Source organism: Dermacentor andersoni, chromosome 7, assembly GCF_023375885.2.
Source record: "Dermacentor andersoni chromosome 7, qqDerAnde1_hic_scaffold, whole genome shotgun sequence".
Taxonomy (NCBI): Eukaryota; Metazoa; Arthropoda; class Arachnida; order Ixodida; family Ixodidae; genus Dermacentor; species Dermacentor andersoni.
The window spans coordinates 14,107,233-14,128,940 of record NC_092820.1 but is presented as its reverse complement, the minus strand read 5'-3'; the positions used below and the strand labels follow the sequence as shown (position 1 = coordinate 14,128,940).

The 21,708-nt window shown below is 48.3% G+C and overlaps 1 protein-coding gene across 3 annotated transcripts in view; it reads right to left on the bottom strand.

Annotated features, from left to right (window-relative positions):
- LOC129386005 (chymotrypsinogen B-like) overlaps nt 1–21,708 on the bottom strand; it is a 717,527-nt gene that overhangs the window by 190,055 nt on the left and 505,764 nt on the right. Inside the window, exon 8 of one of the 3 annotated variants that reach the window (XM_055073202.2) lies at nt 7,543–7,754. The exons of the other annotated variants lie outside the window; for them this stretch is intronic. Coding sequence (XP_054929177.1) covers nt 7,665–7,754 — 90 coding nt within the window. The 3' untranslated portion in view covers nt 7,543–7,664. Of the gene's footprint in view, nt 1–7,542; nt 7,755–21,708 lie in introns of those variants that run through there. 3 annotated transcript variants of the gene reach the window in all.

Below are 21,708 nucleotides of genomic sequence, written 5' to 3'. Positions count from 1 at the left end.
CAGGTTTTTCTCCCTACTTTCGACGAATTGTTCAAGTTCTGTTTTTGGGTTCAGATAAATTTATGCTGTGTAGCTGATTAGTAATTATCGTAAGTTGTTCCCTACGGTGCTATTCGAGAATATCAGAGGACGATGAATTTTCTAGGACAGCATTCCACTTCAATAATAGCATTGAAGGTGAAGAGCCGATGGCACAGCTAACCTTGATTGTAAGACCTTTTGGGTAGAACGCTGAAATATATCTGATCGATTATTTGCACATGTACCGAGGAATATTGCACAAAAAGCCGTCTCGTTGTAAAGAACACCGGATAAATTGAACGGAAGTGTACCCGAAGAGCCGATGGGTCTTGCTTGAAAAAGGGCGAAATGGTTCTACAGGAGATAATTGCTGCCACATGCGCGTGGCCGATACACAAGAGAAATACGTCCTAATGGCTTGGAAATAGGCAGAGAGTAGGTACAAGGACAGAAGACGGCGGGCTTTGATTCACGGTGTCTAGTGCAGAGGGTAGGACCGAAAAGTAGTTGCAGTGTAGGAAAAAGAAAAGCAGAAGAAACGCCAAAGCGAAAAGGCAAGACCAGGCGCGACAGCAAGCAAAGAACACGATGGGCGCCCGATACGGTTTCATCTCTGCCGCTTTTTATTCTCGCGCTGGCATATGCCAATTATAGTGCGCGTTAATCTTGAAAGGAGGGGAACATGGCATTCACAAAGGTATACGCACACTGGTTTTGTGTTTTTCATCCTCAGTGTCCGCTTTTTGTACAATGAAGGGTAGCAAATGAAGATTACTAGAAAGTCCAAAATAAAATATGTAAGTTTTAAACAGCATCGTATATCACGGAAGTGAATTTCGCGACACAAATGCTCGGAAAGATATTGTCACGTAGTAGTCACGGTGAATAATACAGCGGCAAATTTGTGAATGACGAAACATGTGCGGGCTGGCGGGATAGTATAGAGTCTGCAGCATAGTGAACTGCGGAAATATTACAGGGTCTTTCAAGATCTCTCTGAAGAGGTCAACGGCGAAAGCCTACTCTTCCTCCTCTTACCATTCGCCTCTTTCTCTTGGTCTCTTCTCTATCTCTTCTTTTTTTTGTCATTACTGACTACTAAGCATTTTTAGTCATTTGTAATCAATTGTCGTCATTACAAGCCATCGTTAGATATGTTGGTCATATCATAACAATTAGTAATCATGCACGTCATTGCAGCCAGTTCTTTAGTCAGTACTGGTCGTTACTAAGCATTATTAGTCATTTATAATGAATTGTAGTCCTTACAAGTTGTCGCGAGACATATTGGCCACTTGCTAGTCATGATTAGTCATTACAAGTCACTTCATTCATTATGAGTCATTACTGCTCACTATTAAAGGGACCCTGAAACGCTTTTGACGATTTTGTACAAAAGTACTGAGTCGTTCGAGTAGGTCCTTCAGATCATTAATTGACGCATCTAAGTGCTCCACGTAAAGCGTGTAATTTATTATAAGATTTTAAAAATGCACATCGCTGCCGATCGCAGCACATTGCTCGGCGGAATTTTAAGCCGCCCCTACCCTTATGACAAAAATCACCCATATGACGTCAATGGGGCGAGCTATGCGATTGGCTGACCAGGGCGCGTGATCGATAATTTTTTCAACTTTATGGTAAACAAATGTTCTTCGTAATGGTTGGAATGTTAGTTTATTTGTTTTTATAAAAAGAAAGTAACATAAAGAGAATGCAGAAGAACAATTTTTCAGTACACTTAAGCACTTCCGGCACACAGCAAGTGTCGTCTGCTTGTGTTACAACGTACTCCATTTTGACGAGAACTCCGCGGTCAGATTCGGTCTCAGTCTTTTCGCGAGCACTATGATTCGACTTTGTTGCCATGTGGACTGCAAACGTAGCGACTGGCAATGTGTCAAGCTCCGACATCGTGTCCCTTTGCAAGGCAGCATACGAGCGAACTGGTTGCTGCGCATCGGACTGCCGCTATCCGATCGGCGCCAGGATTTGCGCGTTTGTGGCCGTCACTTTACACCAGAAGATTACTAACGCAATAGCGTTTTGCGAGTCCGGAATTAGGGCAAACGCCAGCGCAAGAGGACAAGGTCTGGAGGACAAACAAGAGGACAAATCGACGGTACGTTGCTGACATGCTGCCTGGCTTCGCTTCCTCCAGTACAGAGCCCCACAGGTGTGCCTCCGGGTTTTGATCACCTCTTCAGTGGCGAGTTGGGACTAGTCAAAAACTTCGTGCACCGAATACATCGGCGGCAAGGTATGGAACCAGTATCTTCAATGTTGCGCAGACTACCCCTGGCTCTCCGTGACCAGGTGACAAATGAACTGCGACGTCTCGAGGACTGCGACGTCATCGAGAGCGTCGAGGCTTCTGAATGGGTGTCTCCACTCGTCGTGGTGCGCAAAAACGATGGAGCCATCCGGCTCTGTGTTGACCTACGGGAACCGAATAAGGCAATTGTCATTGATGGGTATCCTTTGCCGCACGTAGAAGACTTATTACAAATGTATCATGGTGCCACATATTTTTCTAAGCTGGATCTAGCATCTGCTTATCATCAGCTGTTACTGAATGAAGATAGTAGAGATCTCACTACATTCATAACTCATGAAGGCTTATTCAGGTTCAAGCGTGGCTGCTTTGGCTTGGCATCCGCGCCAGCAGTGTTTCAGAAAATGATGTCACAAATCTTGCGTAGTTGTAGGAATGTCGTCTGTTACCTTGATGACATTTTGGTATGGGGTCCGACAAAACCTGAGCATGATGCTAACTTAAGAGAAGTCTTGCTTTGCATTTCAAACAGTGGTATGAAACTGAATGAAAAATGTGTGTTCTCTGTGAGAGAACTGACTTTTCTGGGCCATAAAATTTCAGCTGAAGGCATTTCGCCTACAGAGAGCAAGGTAAAGGCAATCCTGAATGCGCCTGCTCCCACAGATATTAAGTCATTGCAATCCTTCTTAGGATTAGCTGGTTACTATGCTACGTTCATTGATCATTATGCAGAACTTGTAGAACCGCTTCGCCCCATGCTCAGGCAAGGGCGAAATTTTGCTTGGTCTGATGATGCACAACGCAGCTTCAATCAGTTGAAAGCTCGTCTTACATGTTCCCCTGTCATTAAGATTTTCAACTCTGAATTGCCTGTGGTAGTCACGACTGATGCATATGATGTTGGTGTTGGTGCTGTGTTACAACAACCGTATGGTTCTAAGCTAGAAGCTGTAGCTTTTGCATCTAGAACTTTGTCGGTAACTGAACGAAAGTATTCTGTAGGAGAGCGTGAAGCGCTAGCATGTCTGTTCGCATGTGAAAAATGGCATGTTTACCTCTGGGGTAGACGGTTCACTCTTCGAACTGACCATCAAGCAGTAGTTGCATTACTGTCCGCTGGCGACTCAGGTCGTCGACCTCTTCGCATTTCGAGATGGTCAGCCAGGCTCCTGTATTACAACTTTCATATTGAATATTGCAAAGGATCAGAAAATCTAGTAGCTGATGCCTTGTCTAGACTTCCAGTAAAGGATTCGCAGAATGTAGTCCAGGAGGAAGAAATAGTATCCTTAGTTACATCCGTTGTTGACAAGGAAACTATGCAACTTGATACGAGCACAGATGAAACTCTTCAGAAGGTCAGTAAATGCCTAGCAGAGGGTTGGCCTTCCAAGAAAAACATAGACAATGCTTTAATAGGTTACTTTCACGTAAATGAAGAATTGTCTTTTGTAGATGGATTACTCATGCGTGGTGATCGTGTGAACCTACATTTCTACAGCTGGCACATGAAAATCATCAGGGCATAGTACGTACTGAGCAGCTTCTTCGTGAACGCTATTAGTGGCCCCAGATGGATAGCACTGTTGAACAGTATGTAAAGCATTGTCATGTATGTAAGCTGGCAGACAAGTCTGCAAAGCCTCATGTAGCTCCATTGCAGCTAGTCGAATGGCCGAACGAGGCTTGGCGAAAATTGGGAATGGACATCATTGGCGCATTAAACACGTCCTACCCTAGGTATCTAGTCACCCTAGTTGATTACTACTCGAAGTGGCCAGAAGTACTTGGTACTAATTCCATCTCCACAGATGATGTCATTAAGCTTCTTGACTGGGCTTTCAGCCGTGAAGGGTTGCCAGACTCTATAGTTACGGACAATGGTCCGCAGTTTGTTTCAAAACAATTCCAACATTACCTAAAGGAGAAGGGAATCGCTCATTTTTTCTCCTCCAACTATTATCCTCAGGGAAATGGTCAAATAGAAAGGTTCAACCGAGTCATTAAGGAACATCTGCAGGTAGCAAGGCTTGAAGGTCGAGATGCTTCGAAAAGCATTTCAGAATTCTTGGGTTCCTATAGGATTACGCCACATGCTACAACGTGTCTCTCCCCAGCTTTCCTGCTTCATGGTCGTCAACCTCGTTCAAAGATAGATATTAGCAACTTCAGGTTGCATAAGCACACATCGGTTCAGAACAGTAAAGTTTGTGAGAGAGTCTCGCAGAAACAGGGGCAAACTAAACAGTATGTAGACAAACGTAGAGGTGCTCAGGCAACTCGTATCAAGGTGGGAGACACCGTCGAAGTAAAACTTGCCAAGAAAGAATATTTAGTCACCTTGCATTTATTCATTACTAATTACTAGGCATGTCTAGGCATATCTAATAGACTGTGGCCATTACAAGCCATCGTTACACATATTGGTCATTTCGGAGTCATTAGTAGTCCTTATTAGTCATCTCGAGTCATTATTAACCCCAAGTAATCTACATTATAGCGTTATAATTGAGTAGTTGTTACTGTGGATAATTTTCCATTCTTTAATCTGTCTTTATATGGCGTGATGACGCTTCGGTGGACACTCCGGTGGTCAGGTCTACTGACACAAAATTCATCATGAGCCTAGAAAGGCTTTCGACTTAGAACCTTCTGAAATAACCGAAGATTCGCAACACAGCGACAGAGTGAAAGTTGTAATAAACGCCATTCCGCGATCCAGGATGATACACTGATGTATGAATATGAAGAGGGAATTAATCGGGCTGCTGTATTTTGAAGTGATTCATGTGCATTAATAAGTTGGCGTGATGCGGGTTCAAAATGGGTGATACACATTCTAAATTCGATTTTACAAGAGTTTTGTATGCTAGTAATCTTGCGAGTTGAGGGGCATGGCGGACATGACGACGCAAGAATCCAAGCCTCTTATAGCAGACGAAAATAGCAGCCGCCGTTGTACTCTTTGCATGCCCGCTGAACCAGTGACGCTTGCTGTCGCGGACCAATGTCTTGATAGGATTGATGTCCCAGACGGTGGTTTTGTTGCGAATGGCTTGAGAGGTACCGATGTGTGCAAAGAAAGCACTCAGACCCGTAGAAAATTCTTGGTTTTGTTACAGCTGAAGCTGCGTGGTGATGGTGTCCACTGGCTTGCAGCGACAGACCACGATGGTCAAACAGGTTAGGAAAACGTGAATAACATGAAAGCAATGCTCCTAAGCCATGGCCGCCGTTGCACAGCCGCCACGCGCATTGAAACATTGACCTTTGCTGTCGCCGAATAGCTTGATAGGATTGAGGTCCACAATGTTGGAATGGCTTGAGAGATAACGATGTGCTGAAGTAGGCACTCCGATCCAAAGTGAAGTGGCGGTTTCGTGAGGGCTGTTGCTGCGTAGTGATGGCGTCCAGAAGATTGCAGGGACAGACTGTGAATGTTAAGCAGGCTAAGAAGACGTGAACAACATGAAAGCGATGCTCCTAAGCTATTGCCGTCATTGTACTGCCTCGATTGCCTACTGAACCGGTGACCTTTGCTGTCGCCGACGAAATAGCTTGATGAGATTGATGTCCCACACGGTGGCAATGTTGCGAATGGCTTGAGAGGTACCGATGTGTCGAGGAAGGCACTGGAACCCGTAGAGAAGCCGCGGATTTGCGAGTGCTGTAGCTGCCTGGCGATATCATCAATCGACTTGCAGAGACAGACCGTGAAGGCCAAGCAGGCTAAGAAGTGAATAGCATGAAAGCGATGCTCCTAAGCCATTGCCGCTGTTGTAGCGACTCCACGCCCACTGAATCAGTGCAGTTTGCTGTCGCCGACTAAATAGCTTGATAGGATTGATGTATGTGACGGTGGCGATGTTGCGAATGGCTTGAGAGGTAACGATGTGCCGAAGAAGGCACTCCGATTCAATGAAAACGGGCGGTTTCGTGAGGGCTGTAGCTGCGTGGTTATAACATCCATCGGCTTGCAACCCACTGACACACATTTGCCTATAAGCCGTCTACAAAACATATTGGCAAGATCACCAAAACGTCTTGAAAATCATTATAAACGTTTACAAGACATCCTCGAGACGTCTTGCAAAATATTTAAGACTTCTTGATGATGTCTGACCAAAACTTTGTCGGATGTCTTAAAACATCTTGTAGCCGTCGTGAAGACCGTAGAATGTACCGTCAGATAAGGAATAGTGTCTGTTGTTTGTTCGTTTAGACGTTTTGCAAGACATCTTGTAGCCGTTTTAAAAACAGTTATAAAACGTTTTGCGAGACGTTTTGTAGCCGTTTTAGCAACGGCTATAAGAAGTATTGCAAGACGTGTGGCCGTCCTAAAAATGTTTTCCTAACAGGCTAAACAGACTTGACGAGCAAGGTACGATACCTCCTATTCAATATTTGCGTAACGTAGCCCTATAATTATGTAAAGCAATTTGTTGAGTTGCAGCTCATTTACCGCCCGAAGGTAACGAACGTACAAACCATTCAAGATCATCAAAAAGTGGCGGCACTTCAAGTCAGGAATGTTTAACATTAATTGCAAGCATCAGCCCCTTAAAATTGTATCGAAAAGTACCATTTTCCATTGGGCTAGGGAAAATGCAAAAACGAGAGCAAGACTAACAAACCATGTCTGTTTACAGTGGGAACACTATTGTTAGGGGAAGCACTAGCACAAAGGGGACATTTTAAATAGTCTCTTGAGGCTAACATTCAGCCATAACATTGCAATCCAGTGTCGGTTTCCTTCCAGATGAACTGTCCAACGAAATGATGCTGAGATTCAGTGATCTGGCTAGAAACGGCATACACTACACATATGCGATAGTCTGGCGAGACCCAAGATCATTTTCTTTGTCTTGTCAACATTGTTAGAGATTTGCGGATGGAATAATCTCAATGACTCCAGCAACGCTGCACAGAAGTTTTCCTTACATGAATGTTTGGCACACACATGAATTTAGGAACCCAATGCACCTTTCCACTATAGCAATAATTATAAAGGAATTGAGTGGCTCCTGACACGCTAAATGTACAATTCAATGGGAATGTTCCTAATCCTCGCAATATTGAAAAGTTTGGATGAACCGACAGAACCAATGCCTATGGCCTATTTCTTACAACCCACCATAGCACCACTGAAATATTGGCAAGGCCACAAAAGTGACAACACATGTTAAAGTCACGCTTAAAATAAAGAATGATTAATCACATAAATCAGGCGCTGAAGCGGCCAATGGTTTCGAAGATTTTTTAATAAATTAAAACAATAACATCACTGCATAAGCAAGATGTTTCTAATGCACCTTCTAGAGATTTACTTTATGACCAGGTTACCGCACATTGGTCACTTTATGATTCAGGGAGCTCGCTTAGACAGTTCCATAGGCTGGTGCACCTGCCGACAATGTAGCTTGTTTCTAATGTTGCTTGAGCTGAGAGAAGTCACCTGTAATTAGAAGGTAAGAAAAGACATTAACAAATACATGTTACTCTGAAACTTCGTTATAACGAAACGGGATATTACGATTATTGGATATAACAAAGTGAAATCCCCGTTAAAACCTCCGTAGATATCCCCTTTTTAAAACCTTTCAATTAAGTAAAATTATTCTGCCAATACATTTTCCGAACTGATTTGTCTCCGAAGTGTAAACTTGATTTGTCTCCGATAGAAGGAATACACGACTTTTGCAGACTCAATCGCATTCCGCGGTGTTCGGCACGCATTCAGTGCCAGAACATTTAGGTATTTGCGTTAAATGCGATGTCGAACACTGTTCCTTGTCACCTGCGCGTAGCTGAGCTTAAGCAGAGGCTCAGAATTGACATTTCAATTTCTCCAACTGCGGCACGGCGCCGGCTAGTGCAGGTAGGCATGACCTCAGAGATTGTAGTGGTGCAATCTCAGAGGCCCAGTCTTCTTATGTGGCACGTGCTGCTGGAACGCGACAAACGTTGTTGGTGTCGCAGCGTGCTACCTATTCAACCGCACCACTATTTCACGATGCTAGAGACAAGTCATATGAAAGCGGAAATGAAATACTATCACAGTGAAACAGAAGGTATAAGCGAAATTGTGCCAGATGCTAAGTTGCGCGTTGAGGACGCCGAAATTTCTTTGGTTGTTTTATGTTCTGCGCTCGTGGACATGTAGCGGTTCTACTGGCCGCAAGCCGTCTTCTATGCAAGTTGAAAAGTGTGCACTTCATTACGCATGCGTTACAGTGAAGGACAGTAATGAATACAATGAATTTGGCTTCCCTTTCAACTGGGTATAAAGAGAATCGATAGGATGTGACTAATAAGAGCTCCCACTCATGTGTACGGAAGCCTTGTTTGCAAATACTAAGTGATAGAAATTTGACCTAGGCATCTTGCGTACGCATACGGAATAATGCCCTCACTGCGATTGAGTCTTTTGTGTAGTGTGATAGGAAGCACCCAGGATACTGACGTGAAATCCAGATTCTTGGCGATAACGAAAGCCTTATCCAACACCAATATCATATGGTTAGAGGCTGCCAAATCCTCCGAAAGTATGCCGCAAGCGACGTTTTTTTTTTGTTTTCGCATCACACACATGCTGCGTCAAGTACTTTTCGAAAATACACCTTTTGTTCAGGAAAACGTAGTCACCGTTCGCACAGAGCGTACCTATATTACACCAAAAAAAACATTTTACAGCATGTCCTTTACTTGTGCCAGTTCATGCTGCAACGTGTAGGAAGCTACATACAATGCGTCGCATTGATTTCATACGCTTGCAGAAAGCTCCATATCACGCCAATGGGCACTCGGCCATTAAGCTATGTGCGCCATAATAACGCGTTCTGCGTGCTCGGTTCGTTGGTGGTGCGTCACGCATTCATACTTCGTACTGGCGGCGTGGCCTTGGTGGGAGAGGTGTTCATTAACCTAGGACGCGCACATCGCACGTTCGGCACGACAGCTGTATCATGGTTCACTCAGCAAACTGAAACTCCCTGGCTGCTTATCAGCTGCTGTGCTGCCTTTATCTGTGTGTACTCATAACGCAGCGGACTTGTAGCACGGCCATTTTACTAGCTGTGCGACTTTCGGACGAAAGTGAAATTGCTTCATTGGCTATTAGCATTCTACGTAACTATGCCGTGAGTTCTTTTTTGGTGCCCTTATGTGGCTCGCTTTAGAGCTCTGGAATGCGCGGTATTTTCTTTATCCGGGTGCCCTAGTTGACTCAGTGTGGCCGCGGATGGTTGTAATTTATTCGTGAGTGGTCGTGTACATCGATTATTTTCCTCGAGAATAATATCAATGCTGCACGCTGGTACTGTGCAGCCATTTTTGATGCGTAGTAATGGTGTCCGGCCGATAACAAATTGTTGACTGGTACAACATAAGCTACAAAGCTCTCGACCATTACCAACAGTGCACATAGAAAGGAGCATAATATTGTAACGGTATGGAGCAGTGATATGACTGGCCCATTGCGCATTTCCACGTTTTTTTCTCAATTTTATTCTGTTTGATGTTACTGGCAAGTTAAGTCTACCGCTAAGTAGGTTGAGCGTACCATTGAGGTGAGGATGCCTAAAGAAGGTAATTACGTAATTGCAGCCTCAATAATGAAGTTGGACTTCGGAAAACACACGGATAAAACGTCCTGTTGTGTGTACTTATGTTCTTCGCGCCTTTAAATAATGAAATTGATAAGTGTGTCCTGTATATGTGGCATATGTATTTTTGTCTTCACTATCTTTTCTGTACTTCATTATCGAGACCGCAATCACGTATTTACCTTTTTCTGACATCCTCGCCTCAATGCTTAGCTCAACCTGCATAGTGGTAAATTTAGCTTGCCGGTAACAGCACACACAATTGAATTGAGGCTAAGTGTGGACATGCGCACTAGGCCAGTCATATTGCTACGGTATAGTATTTCCAATGATGAAGAGCCGAGCAGTAAGAAGACGACGACGACGATTGGAAGCTAGCACGGGCTGTTGCCTCTTGGCCAACTGCGGCGTATTGCCTTGTAAATATACTTGTAAATAGCTTTTCATCGGTGTCTTCCTACGTAACATATCTGGTGGAGGTGGACGTTCCCTGTACCTCGTCACGGAGCTTCGCAGTGGACGGTACGTCGAGCCTTCCGTCATGGCTCCCGGCGACGACAACTCGACTCCGCCGGCTCCGACACCTGCTGCCACTTCGACGACCTACATCACTCTCCCCGCTCCCCGTGATCCTGGCGTATTCTCGGCAAAAGATGGGGAAGACGTCGAGGACTGGATCAGCCTGTACGAACACGTCAGCCGCAATAACCGGTAGGACCCTACTATCATGCTCGCCAACGTAGTCTTTTACCTCGGTGGCACACCGAGTTTGGTATCGGACGCACGAAGATGAGCTGACCAGTTGGGATTCGCTTAAGCAAAAGCTCCGAGACTTGTTCGGCAACCTCTACGGTCACCAACTTGCCGCGCAGAAGGCGCTTTCCGGTCGTGTGCAGACGTCAACGGAGCCCTACGTCACGTACATTCAGGACGTCTTGGCTCTGTGCCGCAAAGTTGACGCACACATGACTGAGTCCGACAAGGTCTCCCACATCCTCAAAGGCATTGCCGATGACGCCTTCAACTTGCTCGTATTTAACAATGTGGCGACAGTAGATGCAGTTATAAAAGAGTGCCGCCGCCTGGAACTCGCGAAAAGCCGACGTATCGACCAACAGTTTGCCCGTCTGCCCAACACCCCAGCGACATCTTCCTGTGCCGACGTTTCTCGTCCCAACAACACTGGCGATGTTACCAGGATTGTCCGGCGTGAGATCGAGGCCGCCTATCCGGCTGCCTTCGACTCCAGCCCCTCCAATGCACCTGCAGTCATTGTTTCCCTGATCCAGGCAGTTGTCCGTCAGGAGTTCGCCAACATGGGTATTCACACCATCTGCTCGGCCTGATACCCACCCGGGTTCTTCGATTCCACCCCGTCCCGCACCTTCTTACCCACCACGTTTCCGCAACCCCTCTGAATGGCGCACTGCAGACGACAAGCCAATTTGTTTTCACTGCCATCAAATTGGCCACATTTCTCGGCACTGTCGCAGTCGCTGGAGTTCCCTGAACCTGTCTACATATACTGCCTACTCTCGCCCCCCAGGTGGCCTTTCTCGTCCCTATGCTGCCCGCTCAGATAATGCCGCCACCGATTCTCCTGCGCCGAACCGCCCCTATTCTCGTTCGCCTTCGCCCCAACGACGACAATCCCGCTCCCCCCAGCCCCGTCGCTCCTATTCGCCGACTCCCTTCGGACGCCGCTCCCAGCCGGAAAACTAGACGATGCAGCGCCTCGAGATGACGCTGCATTGCTCCCTACGCCGCCAAATCCTCTCCTGACGTTGCCCACTCATCTGAACCTTCTTGACGTGCAAGTCGACGGTGTTTCTGTGTCTGGTCTCATAGACACTGGGGCGCATTTGTCGGTAATGAGCGCTGACCTTCGTAACCGGCTGAGGAAAATAATCACGCCAGCCACGACGCCTGTTGTCCGTGTCGCCGATGGCGGGACAGCCCCTGTAATTGGTATGTGTGCCGCCCGCGTCTCCTTCGCCGATCGCTCCACTGCCGTGCTATTCACAGTCATCGCCCACTGTCCCCACGACATCATCCTCGGCTTAGACTTCCTCTCCGCACATTCAGCTCTCATCGATTGCTGCGCCAGTACTCTCCGCCTCAACCTGCCTGTTCTGGATCCCGCTGAACAACACCATACTCGCCTCAGTTCCGTCGACTTCGTTCGCTTGCCACCTTCGGCACTGACTTACGTTGACTTAGTGTCATCCCCACCAGTCCCCGAGGGTCACTACATCGCGGCTCCTATGCAAGACGTCCTACTTACACACGGGATCACAATACCTCATACAGTTTTATCTATTACGGCGAATTGCGTCTGCCTGCCAGTGATCAATTTTGGCTTGACGACGCAAGTGCTGCCACGCGGGATGTCTCTGGCCCAACTTTGCCCATTCGAGGATCACTCTGTAGCATAGATTTCAGTAGACGGCAATTCAGACGATCCCCCTGTACTAGCGCAGTCGGCAACTTGTACCATCGCCAACTTACAGAAAATGATTGCACCCGACATGCCGTCCGAGCACGCTCGTGCGCTCTACCGCGTTCTGATTTCCTACCAAGATATTTTTGACTTTAACGATCGTCCTCTGGCCCAAACAACAGCTGTTAAACATCGCATTAATACGGGCGATGCCCCTCCTATTCATCGCCGCCCTAATCGAGTATCACCGGCTGAGCGTCAAGTTATTCACACCGAAGTTCGCAAAATGCTTGCCAAGAACATTATTGAACCGTCATGTAGTCTATGGGCGTCACCTGTTGTGCTGGTAAAAAAGAAGGATGGCTCATGGCGCTTTTGCGTGGATTATCGGCACCGTAACAGGGTTACCAAAAAGGACGTGCATCCCCTACCTCGGATTGATGACGCCCTTGACTGCCTCTACGGGGCTCGCTATTTCTCCTCTATTGACCTTTGCTCCGGCTATTGGCAGATTGCCGTGGACGATCTCGATCGCGAGAAGACTGCCTCTGTAACACCCGACGGTCTTTATCAATTCAAAGTGATGCCGTTCGGTCTATGTAACGCTCCTGCGACTTTTGAACGCATGATGGACTCCCTTCTTCACGAGTTCAAATGGTCCACGTGCCTGTGCTACTTGGACGACGTTATAGTATTCTCCCCAACATTCGCTACGCACCTCGAGCGTCTCTCAGCAGTCCTGGACGTTTTTCGGTGAGCCGGTCTGCAACTCAACGCATCGAAGTGCCGATTCGGCCGTCGCCAGATTACCGTCCTTGGACATCTCGTTGACGCGAACGGAGTGCAACCGGACCCCGGCAAGATCCATGCTGTTACGCACCTCCCTGTTCCAAAGTGCGTCAAGGATGTGCGCAGCTTCATAGGCCTTTGCTCGTACTTCCGCCGTTTCGTGGAAAATTTCGCGGCCATAGCACGACCACTAACCGAGCATTTGAAAAGAGACGCCCCTTTCCAGTGGGGTGATAACGAGGCCTCTGCATTCTCGCTTCTAATCGATCTTCTCACAACCCCTCTCGTTCTGGCCCATTTCGATCCTTCTGCGCCTACCGAAGTCCGTACTGATGCCAGCGGTCACGGAATTGGCGCAGTACTGGCACAACGGCAGCGTGGCCACGACCGTGTTATCGCTTACGCTAGCAGGCTCCTCTCGCCCGCGGAACGCAACTATTCCATCACTGAGCGTGAGTGTCTGGCCCTAGTTTGGGCGGTTGCGAATTTCCGCCCATACTTATATGGCCGACCCTTTTCCGTTATCACGGACCATCACGCGCTTTGTTGGTTATGCTCATTGAAGGACCCTACAGGAAGACTTGGTCGCTGGGCCTTACGCCTCCAAGAATATTCGTTCTCTGTCACCTACAAATCTGGCCGACTACACAAGGACGCTGACTGCCTGTCTCGCTACCCGGCAGACGAGCCTGACGACGCCGACAGTAGTACCGCCGACGGCATTTTCTCTGTGTCTGCCTTCGCTAACATTGCCGATGAGCAGTATCGAAACCTATCGCTGCGAGTACTCATCGAGCGTCTGCGCTCTACACCTACCGACGCATCCGTTCGCCGATATGTCCTACAGGGCGGCATTCTGTACCGAAGGAACTTCCTCCCTGATGGCCCTGATCTTCTTCTTGTCGTGCCAAAACATCTACGACAGACTGTGCTCTTTGAGATGCATGACGCACCCACTGCAGGACATCTTGGGGTAACCCGCACGTACGACCGCGTCCGCCGCCGCTTCTATTGGCCTGCTCTCGCTCGCTCCGTCCGACGCTATGTTGCTGCCTGTGTTCCATGCCAGCGTAGGAAAACACCTCAGGTGCTACCTGCCGGTCATCTCCAGCCGATCACTGTCCCTGTGGAACCGTTCTTTCGTGTTGGATTACACCTCCTCGGTCCCTTTCCCACGTCATTCTCTGGGAACAAATGGGTAGCCGTCGCAACTGATTACGCCACCCGATACGCTATCACGCGGGCTCTCCCTACCAGTTGCGCCACTGACGTCGCGGACTTTCTCTTGCGTGACATTATCTTAGTGCATGGCGCTCCGCGACAGCTGCTTACTGACCGTGGTCGTAACTTCCTCTCGAAATTTATCGCCGACATTGTGCGTTCCTGCTCTATTCAACACAAGCTGACTACCTCATACCATCCTCAAACCAATGGCCTGACAGAGCGGTTAAACCTTACTCTTACCGACATGCTGTCCAAGTACGTTTAGAAGGACCACCACGACTGGGACGTTGCCCTTTCTTACGTCACATTTGCTTATAATTCTTCCCGGCACGACACCTTCGGATTTTCTCAATTTTATCTACTCTACGGTCGCGAACCGACCTTGCCCCTTGACACGGTACTTCCTCCTGCTGCGACCTCAACAACTGAGTATGCGCGCGACGCCATCGCCCTCGCCGACCATGCACGCCAGCTTGCCCGTGCTCGACTGACGCACTCGCAAACCACGCATCAGCGTCAGTTCAACGCCCGCCACCGTGACGTACAGTTTTCTCCTGGTGCACTCGTGCTCCTGTGGTCGCCCTCTCGTCACGTCAGACTTTCAGAAAAGCTCCTTTCGAGATACACAGGGCCCTACCGCGTGCTGCGCCAGGTGACGCCTGTGACGTACGAAATTTCTCCTGTGAGCTCAACCTCGTCATCTACTCTGGCATCTAGTGATGTCGTGCACGTCAGTAGGCTCAAGACCTACTACACTGCTTCAGAGTCCGGCCTTAAGTCGCTCCGGGACGGTGCTTTTGCCGCCGGGGGTAGTGCTACGGCATAGTATTTCCAATGATGAAGAGCCGAGCAGTTAGAAGACGACGACGACGATTGGAAGCTAGCGCAGGCTGTTGCCTCTTGGCCAACTGCGGCGTATTGCATTGTAAATATACTTGTAAATAGCTTTTCGTCAGCGTCTTCCTACGTAACAATATCAATGCTTCAAACCGTTACGTTATTAAGCTCATTTCTATGTGCACTGGTGGTACTGGTCGAGAGCTTTGTAGCTGATGTTGTACCAGTCAACAGTTTTGAATTATCGGCCGAAGACTAATCCTACGCATCAAAAATGGTACCAGCGTACTGGCGCGCACCATTGCTATTGTTATCGATGAAGGTAACCCAAGTAAACGACCACTCAGGAACAAATTACTACCATCTGCGTCCACACGGAGTAAACCACCTCACTTGAAAAAAGAAAATACTACCCGCCCGGAGGAGTAAAGCGAGCCACATAAAGGCACAAACAAACTCACGGCAATACAGTCACTCGGAATGCTAATAGCGAATCAAGCAATTTCACTTTCGTACTAAAGTCCTGCAGCTAGTAAAATGGCCGAGCTACAAGTCTGTTGGGTTATGAGTACACACAAATAAACGCTACGGAAAAGCAGCTGATAACAAGCGAGGGAGTAAGTTTCAGTTGGATGAGTGCACCATGACACAGATGCCGTGCCGAATGTGCGAAGTGCGCGTCGTTGGTTGAGGATAATCTCTCCCACGAAGGCCACGTAACCAGTTCTAAGTACGAATGCGTGATACACCACGAACGCATAATGGGCTTAGCACGTACAGTTAGGCCCGACAGCATTTGATCATCAACTACGCACAACCGGTTATTATGGCACATAGAGCTTAATGGCGGCGCGGTCATATGCGCGACATGGAGGTTCCTTGCTAGATGATGCGCAAGCACGTACTGGCTCGTGGTATTGGATTAGATTAGCTCAGTGACTCGTCAGCTCATTTAGCCTTATTAATGGCAGATGTCACGAAACTTTTCGCATGGGTGGATCTATGGATGAATGTTAAGAGCGCTCCCTTTGGAACGGGGCGCTGGATTGCGCCACCAAGCTCTTGCTACAGAGATTGCTCTTGCCAACTCTGAAGTACTGCCTAATGTCCTACCTAGGTTCAAAAAGAAATAAAGGAAACAAAAACAATATGAACTTCCCCAACCTAATTTTCTGACCACCTATTGCGAACTTGCTTTTGTACATCTCTGTTTTCTGTCGTTTCCCTACTTTTCTTCCACCAATCTTTCGATCGCCTCTTAGTAATCTCTATTTAAGACATGCTTACTTTTCCCCTCCTCTCGCTGAACCCAAGGGCTTCAAGGAGGCCAGTGGGGCCTAAATTGACCGCTTCGCAGATGTCTTCACATTCTATTAAAACATGCTGCATCGTGTCCCTAGCTTTACTGCAGCAAGCACATGCTTCTTCTTACTTCTTATATCTCCCTTTGTTGGTGCGTGTTCTAAGGCATCCTGATCTCGCTTCGAAATGTAATGAGCTTCCCTTTGAGTTATCACAAATTCTTTCTTTCCTGATTTCGTTTTTTCCTGTTGAGTAGTTACTCATGGCAGGTTTCTTTTCCATTGCCACCACTCATGAGATTATTTCAGCCTGTCTGACTTACTGCTCGACGTTCTTTGTTGCTGTGTTGCCCACCGTACAGGCCGCATACTTCCTGGTAAGCTTTCTAGTTCTTTTCCTCCACTGTGAATCCATGTTTTTCCTGTACAGATACCTAAACACTCTCCCAGCCCATTTAGTTTCTTCCAAATTCCTCAGTAGTTCTTCATAACGAATTTTACTGTGAGCTTCCATCACTTCAAGACTAGTCTACCTCATATCCCCCTGCGCAGCTTCCTTTGTAGCCTTCCCATGAGCGCCCAATGCGAGGCAACCCACTGACCTTTGGTTCTCACCGAGTCCTGATTTTACCCCTGATTTGAAGCAAACAACCACATTTCCAAAAGTCCTGGAACCATTACACCTTTTCACACACCCCGGAGCACCTCGTACCTATTGTATTCCCATAGCTGTCTGTGCTTTATTATGGCTGCGTTCTCTTCCCCTTTACTGTTATTGTTTTTTCTTGCGTTTTCATGTACCTATTGTCCTTGTTTATCCATATATCAAGGTATTTATAATCTCTTACCCTAGATATTTCCTGGCCCTGTATTGCCACTGTTCACTGTTTTCATTGAATACCATAACAGCTGCATTTCTAACGCTAAATTTCAAACCTAAATTCTTGCCTTCCTGTCCAGTGATATTAGCCAGACGTTGCGAATCGCTTTGCTTGCTAGCTAGCAACACAATGTGCTCCGCAATAAATAAACCTGGAAGCTGCTGCTCTACTACTGTACCTACCTGTGTGTATGAGAGATTAAACCCGATATTACTTCCTTCTAGTGCCCTCTCCATCCTCACCATGTGCATCATAAACAGCAGTGGGGTTAAAGGACACCCCTGCCTGAGTCCCTTGTTGATATCAAGTTTCTCCTCGCTCCCCATCCCTTCCCATTCAATGCAAACGTTTTTTTTAGGTAAATCTCTCTCAAAAGCTGCCGACCATCGTCACCTAGGTCTTCCCCTTCCAAAATATCCCACAAGATGTTGCAGTCTACGTTGTCATGTGCTCCTGTAATGTCTAAAAAGGCAGCATATTACCGTAGCTCTCTACTCTCGATAATTCAACACACTGAGCAACCAAAAATAAGTTATCATACATACGAGTACCTATTCTGAAGCCATTCTGAAGTTCTCCCAAAATGTAATTATTCTCTGCCCGTGCTTGCAGCTTTAATTAAGTAGCCTGCACTGCTAGCCTGTAGATTACCGATGTAACGGTCTATACGAGTGAAATCTATCTTGCTCCCCCTTACCTTTATAAATCAAACTCATTCTATTTTGTCGCCAACTGCCTGGTATTCTTCTATTTTTTAGATTTCACCAGAGCTTCCTTACTTTCTGGTCCTAGTTCATTAATCAGCCTAACGGGAACCTCGTCTAGCCCTGTGACTGTGCGCTTAGGAATTTTCTCTTCGGCTTTCTTCCAGTTTAAATTTATCAGCAACAGCCCCTTTTCCATCTCGTTCTCATTCATGCTCTTATTTTCTTCGAATACAACGTCATTATTGCCATGGAAAGATTCGGCTGTTATTTTTCGGATGTAATTTAAAGCCGCTTTCTATTCCAGTTTGTTTCCATCTTCGTCTAGGATATGTTGTTGTAATGTTGTTGTCTTCCTGCCTAGTAATTTTATGTGGTTCCAAAATATTGACACGTGTACTTGTCTTTATCGGGCGACACGTTTTGCCGCCTAACAAATGTTATCGCACAGCGCGGGACGCGCATGCATGTATCCGAAGTTTCTGGAAAGTTATCGATGCTTCTATCCGCTGTCTGTTGTCGCCGAACCTTGTGTTATCTGATTTCATCGCTTGACACGAATGGTGTAGATCTTTGTAGAAGGCATGCGGGTGCCAACGTTTAGTCTGGAACATTCGATGACTGCTCTATAAAAGCCGACGCGCTTGAGCCGCTGATCAGATTTCGACGATCGCCGACCGTGTTCGGCGCTATCGTTGTGCTATAAGTGTAGCCTCTTTTGTGGGCACAGGTTCGCCCAATAAAAGTTAGTTTTGTGTTCCACAGTATTGCTACTGTGTTCTTTGACGTCACGACCGCGTGACATCTGGTGGAGGTGCTTTACCTTCATGTACCGGACGCCCCCGACAAGCCGTAACTCAAGCCCGGACCACAAAGACAACACGAGCGCCGTCCCGGAACATCGAGCAAGCCGCCGTCTTCAACAGCTGCCACCGGAGCACGGACTGTTACCTGAGACCAAGAAGATTGTGCCCAAGGCAACTCCAATGGCAGCCCCTGCGTCCCCCATCGTGCTGCAGCAACCCAGGGAACCACCGACGTTCCGCGGTTCCACATTTGAGGACCCGGAAAGCTGGCTGGAAACGTATGAGAGGGTCGCTAAATTTAACAGCTGGGCAAACGAGGACAAGCTGCGGCATGTTTATTTAGCATTGGAGGACGCCGCCAGGACGTTGTTCGAGAAGCCACCTTGACGACGTGGGACCTGTTCCGAAGCGGCTTTCTGCAAACATTTACAAGCGTCGTGCGAAAAGAGCGAGCCCAAGTTCTACTGGAGACCAGAGCGCAGCTGCCGAATGAGACGATCGCGATCTTCACTGAGGAAATGAACCGTCTGTTCCGCCACGCCGACCCGGAAATCAAGTGGCCACAGTCACCGGAATTGCCAAAGAAGAAGTTCAGCGATCGCTCGGAGTTCCCGAGTTACAACCAAAATCATCGCAGCCCCAGCCGGAAGCGATGACCTACGCCGCCATCGCCCGCCGTCAAGGTCCCCGTCCACGACCGCGGCAGAGCCCTGCAACGCCGCAATTCCGTCGACCACCGCCGCCGCCGCCAGCGCGCCCACCCGTCGCCCAGCCCAGCTACCCGAGAAAGACAGACATTTGGCGAGCCCCCGACCACCGCCCGCTCTGCTATCACTGCGGAGAAGCCGGCCATGTGTATTATCGACGATGCCCATACCGCGACTTGGGACTGAGAGGGTTCGCCGTCAACGCGCCGCGTCCACAGGTGGAGAGCGCCCACGTGACTTCGCCGACTACCTCGCCGCTACTCAATGGAGCCCTCGACGACCGTGCCGTTCGCCGTCACCAGGCCGCTACCTGTCGCCGCAGCGCCAACCATACACCGGCCCAGCCCGGGGCCGCTCTGCGAGCCCATATCCGGAAAACTAAACGCAGCAACCGATAGAGGTGCGGTTGCTGTTCGTCGAACTGACGAAGATACTCCGCCGCCGACGAAGACGACGAAGAAACCATCTCGACGACCTAATGACGACACGCCGCCGTTCCGAAGAAGTCGGGAAGCCAAGACTACACCGACGAAAGACGACTTGACGACGCGACGTTCCAGCTTCAGTTCAACACGACGCAGCCAAGACCCAACTGCAACGCCAGACAAAGAACCACCGACCTCGACGTGCTTCTCGACGGCCACCCAGTCACTGCCTTAGTCGACACAGGGGCCGATTACTCCGTAATGAGTTGACACATAGCCGCCCCGTTGAAGAAGGTTAAAACTGCACGGGAGGGTCCCCAAATTCGGACCGCTGTAGGACACCTCATTACGCCAACTGGAATCTGCACAGCAAGAATTACCGTTCATGACCGGACTTACCCTGCCACCTTCGTTATCCTCCAACAGTGTTTGCGAGACGTCATTCTCGGCATGGACTTCCTGAACCAACACGGCGCAATCATTGACCTGAAGTCGAAATCCATAACGCTGTCGGAAGATCGAGCGACATCGTCGGAGAGCTCTAGTAGTCACCGTGCCTTAAGTGTGCTCGAAAGTCAAGTCAGCATCCCGCCTCGCTCCAGCATTGTCATTTCCGTAGGCACCAAAACGCCTGCCGACGTAGAAGGCTTCATCGAGGGTGACCAACATCTACTGCTAGACCGTGAAATTTGCGTCGCAAGAGGAATCGCCTGACTGCATGGAGGAAAAACTGAAGTGTTGCTGACAAACTTCAGCCAGGAGTTCAAGCACATCAACAAGGGCACGACGATCGCGTACATCGAGGAAATTCTGGAAACCAGTAATGCGTTTGTCCTCTCGGATTCCGCCGCATCTACCCCGACGACCATGGTTCCCGAACCAGACTACGACATTAATCCAAGTCTCTCCGTGATTAAGCAACAGCAGCTCAAAAGTCTGCTGCAACGATACAAAGGCTGCTTTTCGTCGTCATCGAGGATTCGACAAACACCAGTCGCCAAGCATCGCATAATAACCGAGAAAAGCGCTCGACCACTCCGCCAGAGCCCTTACCGAGTTTCGCCGCGAGAACGTGAAGCTATAACACAACAAGTCGACGAAATGCTGCGCGACGACATCATCCAGCCCTCGAAAAGCCCGTGGGCATCCCCTGTTGTCTTGGTGGAGAAAAAGGATGGCACCTTATGTTTCTGCGTCGATTATCGTCGACTGAACAAAATCACGAAGAAGGATGTATACCCCCTACCACGGATAGACGACGCATTAGATCGGCTCTGCAACGCAACATACTTCTCGTCGATGGATCTCAAGTCTGGCTACTGGCAAATAGAAGTCGACGAGAGAGATCGCGAAAAGACCGCCTTCATCACGCCTGATGGCCTCTACGAGTTCAAGGTCATGCCATTCGGACTCTGCTCGGCGCCTACAACATTCCAGTGCGTCATGGACACGGTGTTAGCAGGATTGAAGTGGCAAACCTGTCTTGTTTACTTGGATGACGTCGTCGTCTTCGCCGAAAATTTCGACGATCACCATAGGCGGCTTGCGACAGTACTAGAGGCCATCAAGTCATCAGGGCTCACTCTGAAGCCAGAAAAGTGCCGCTTCGCTTACGATGAGCTTCTGTTCCTAGGCCACGTCATCAGCAAGTCTGGAGTTCGCCCCGACCCGCAGAAGACAGCTGCCATTGC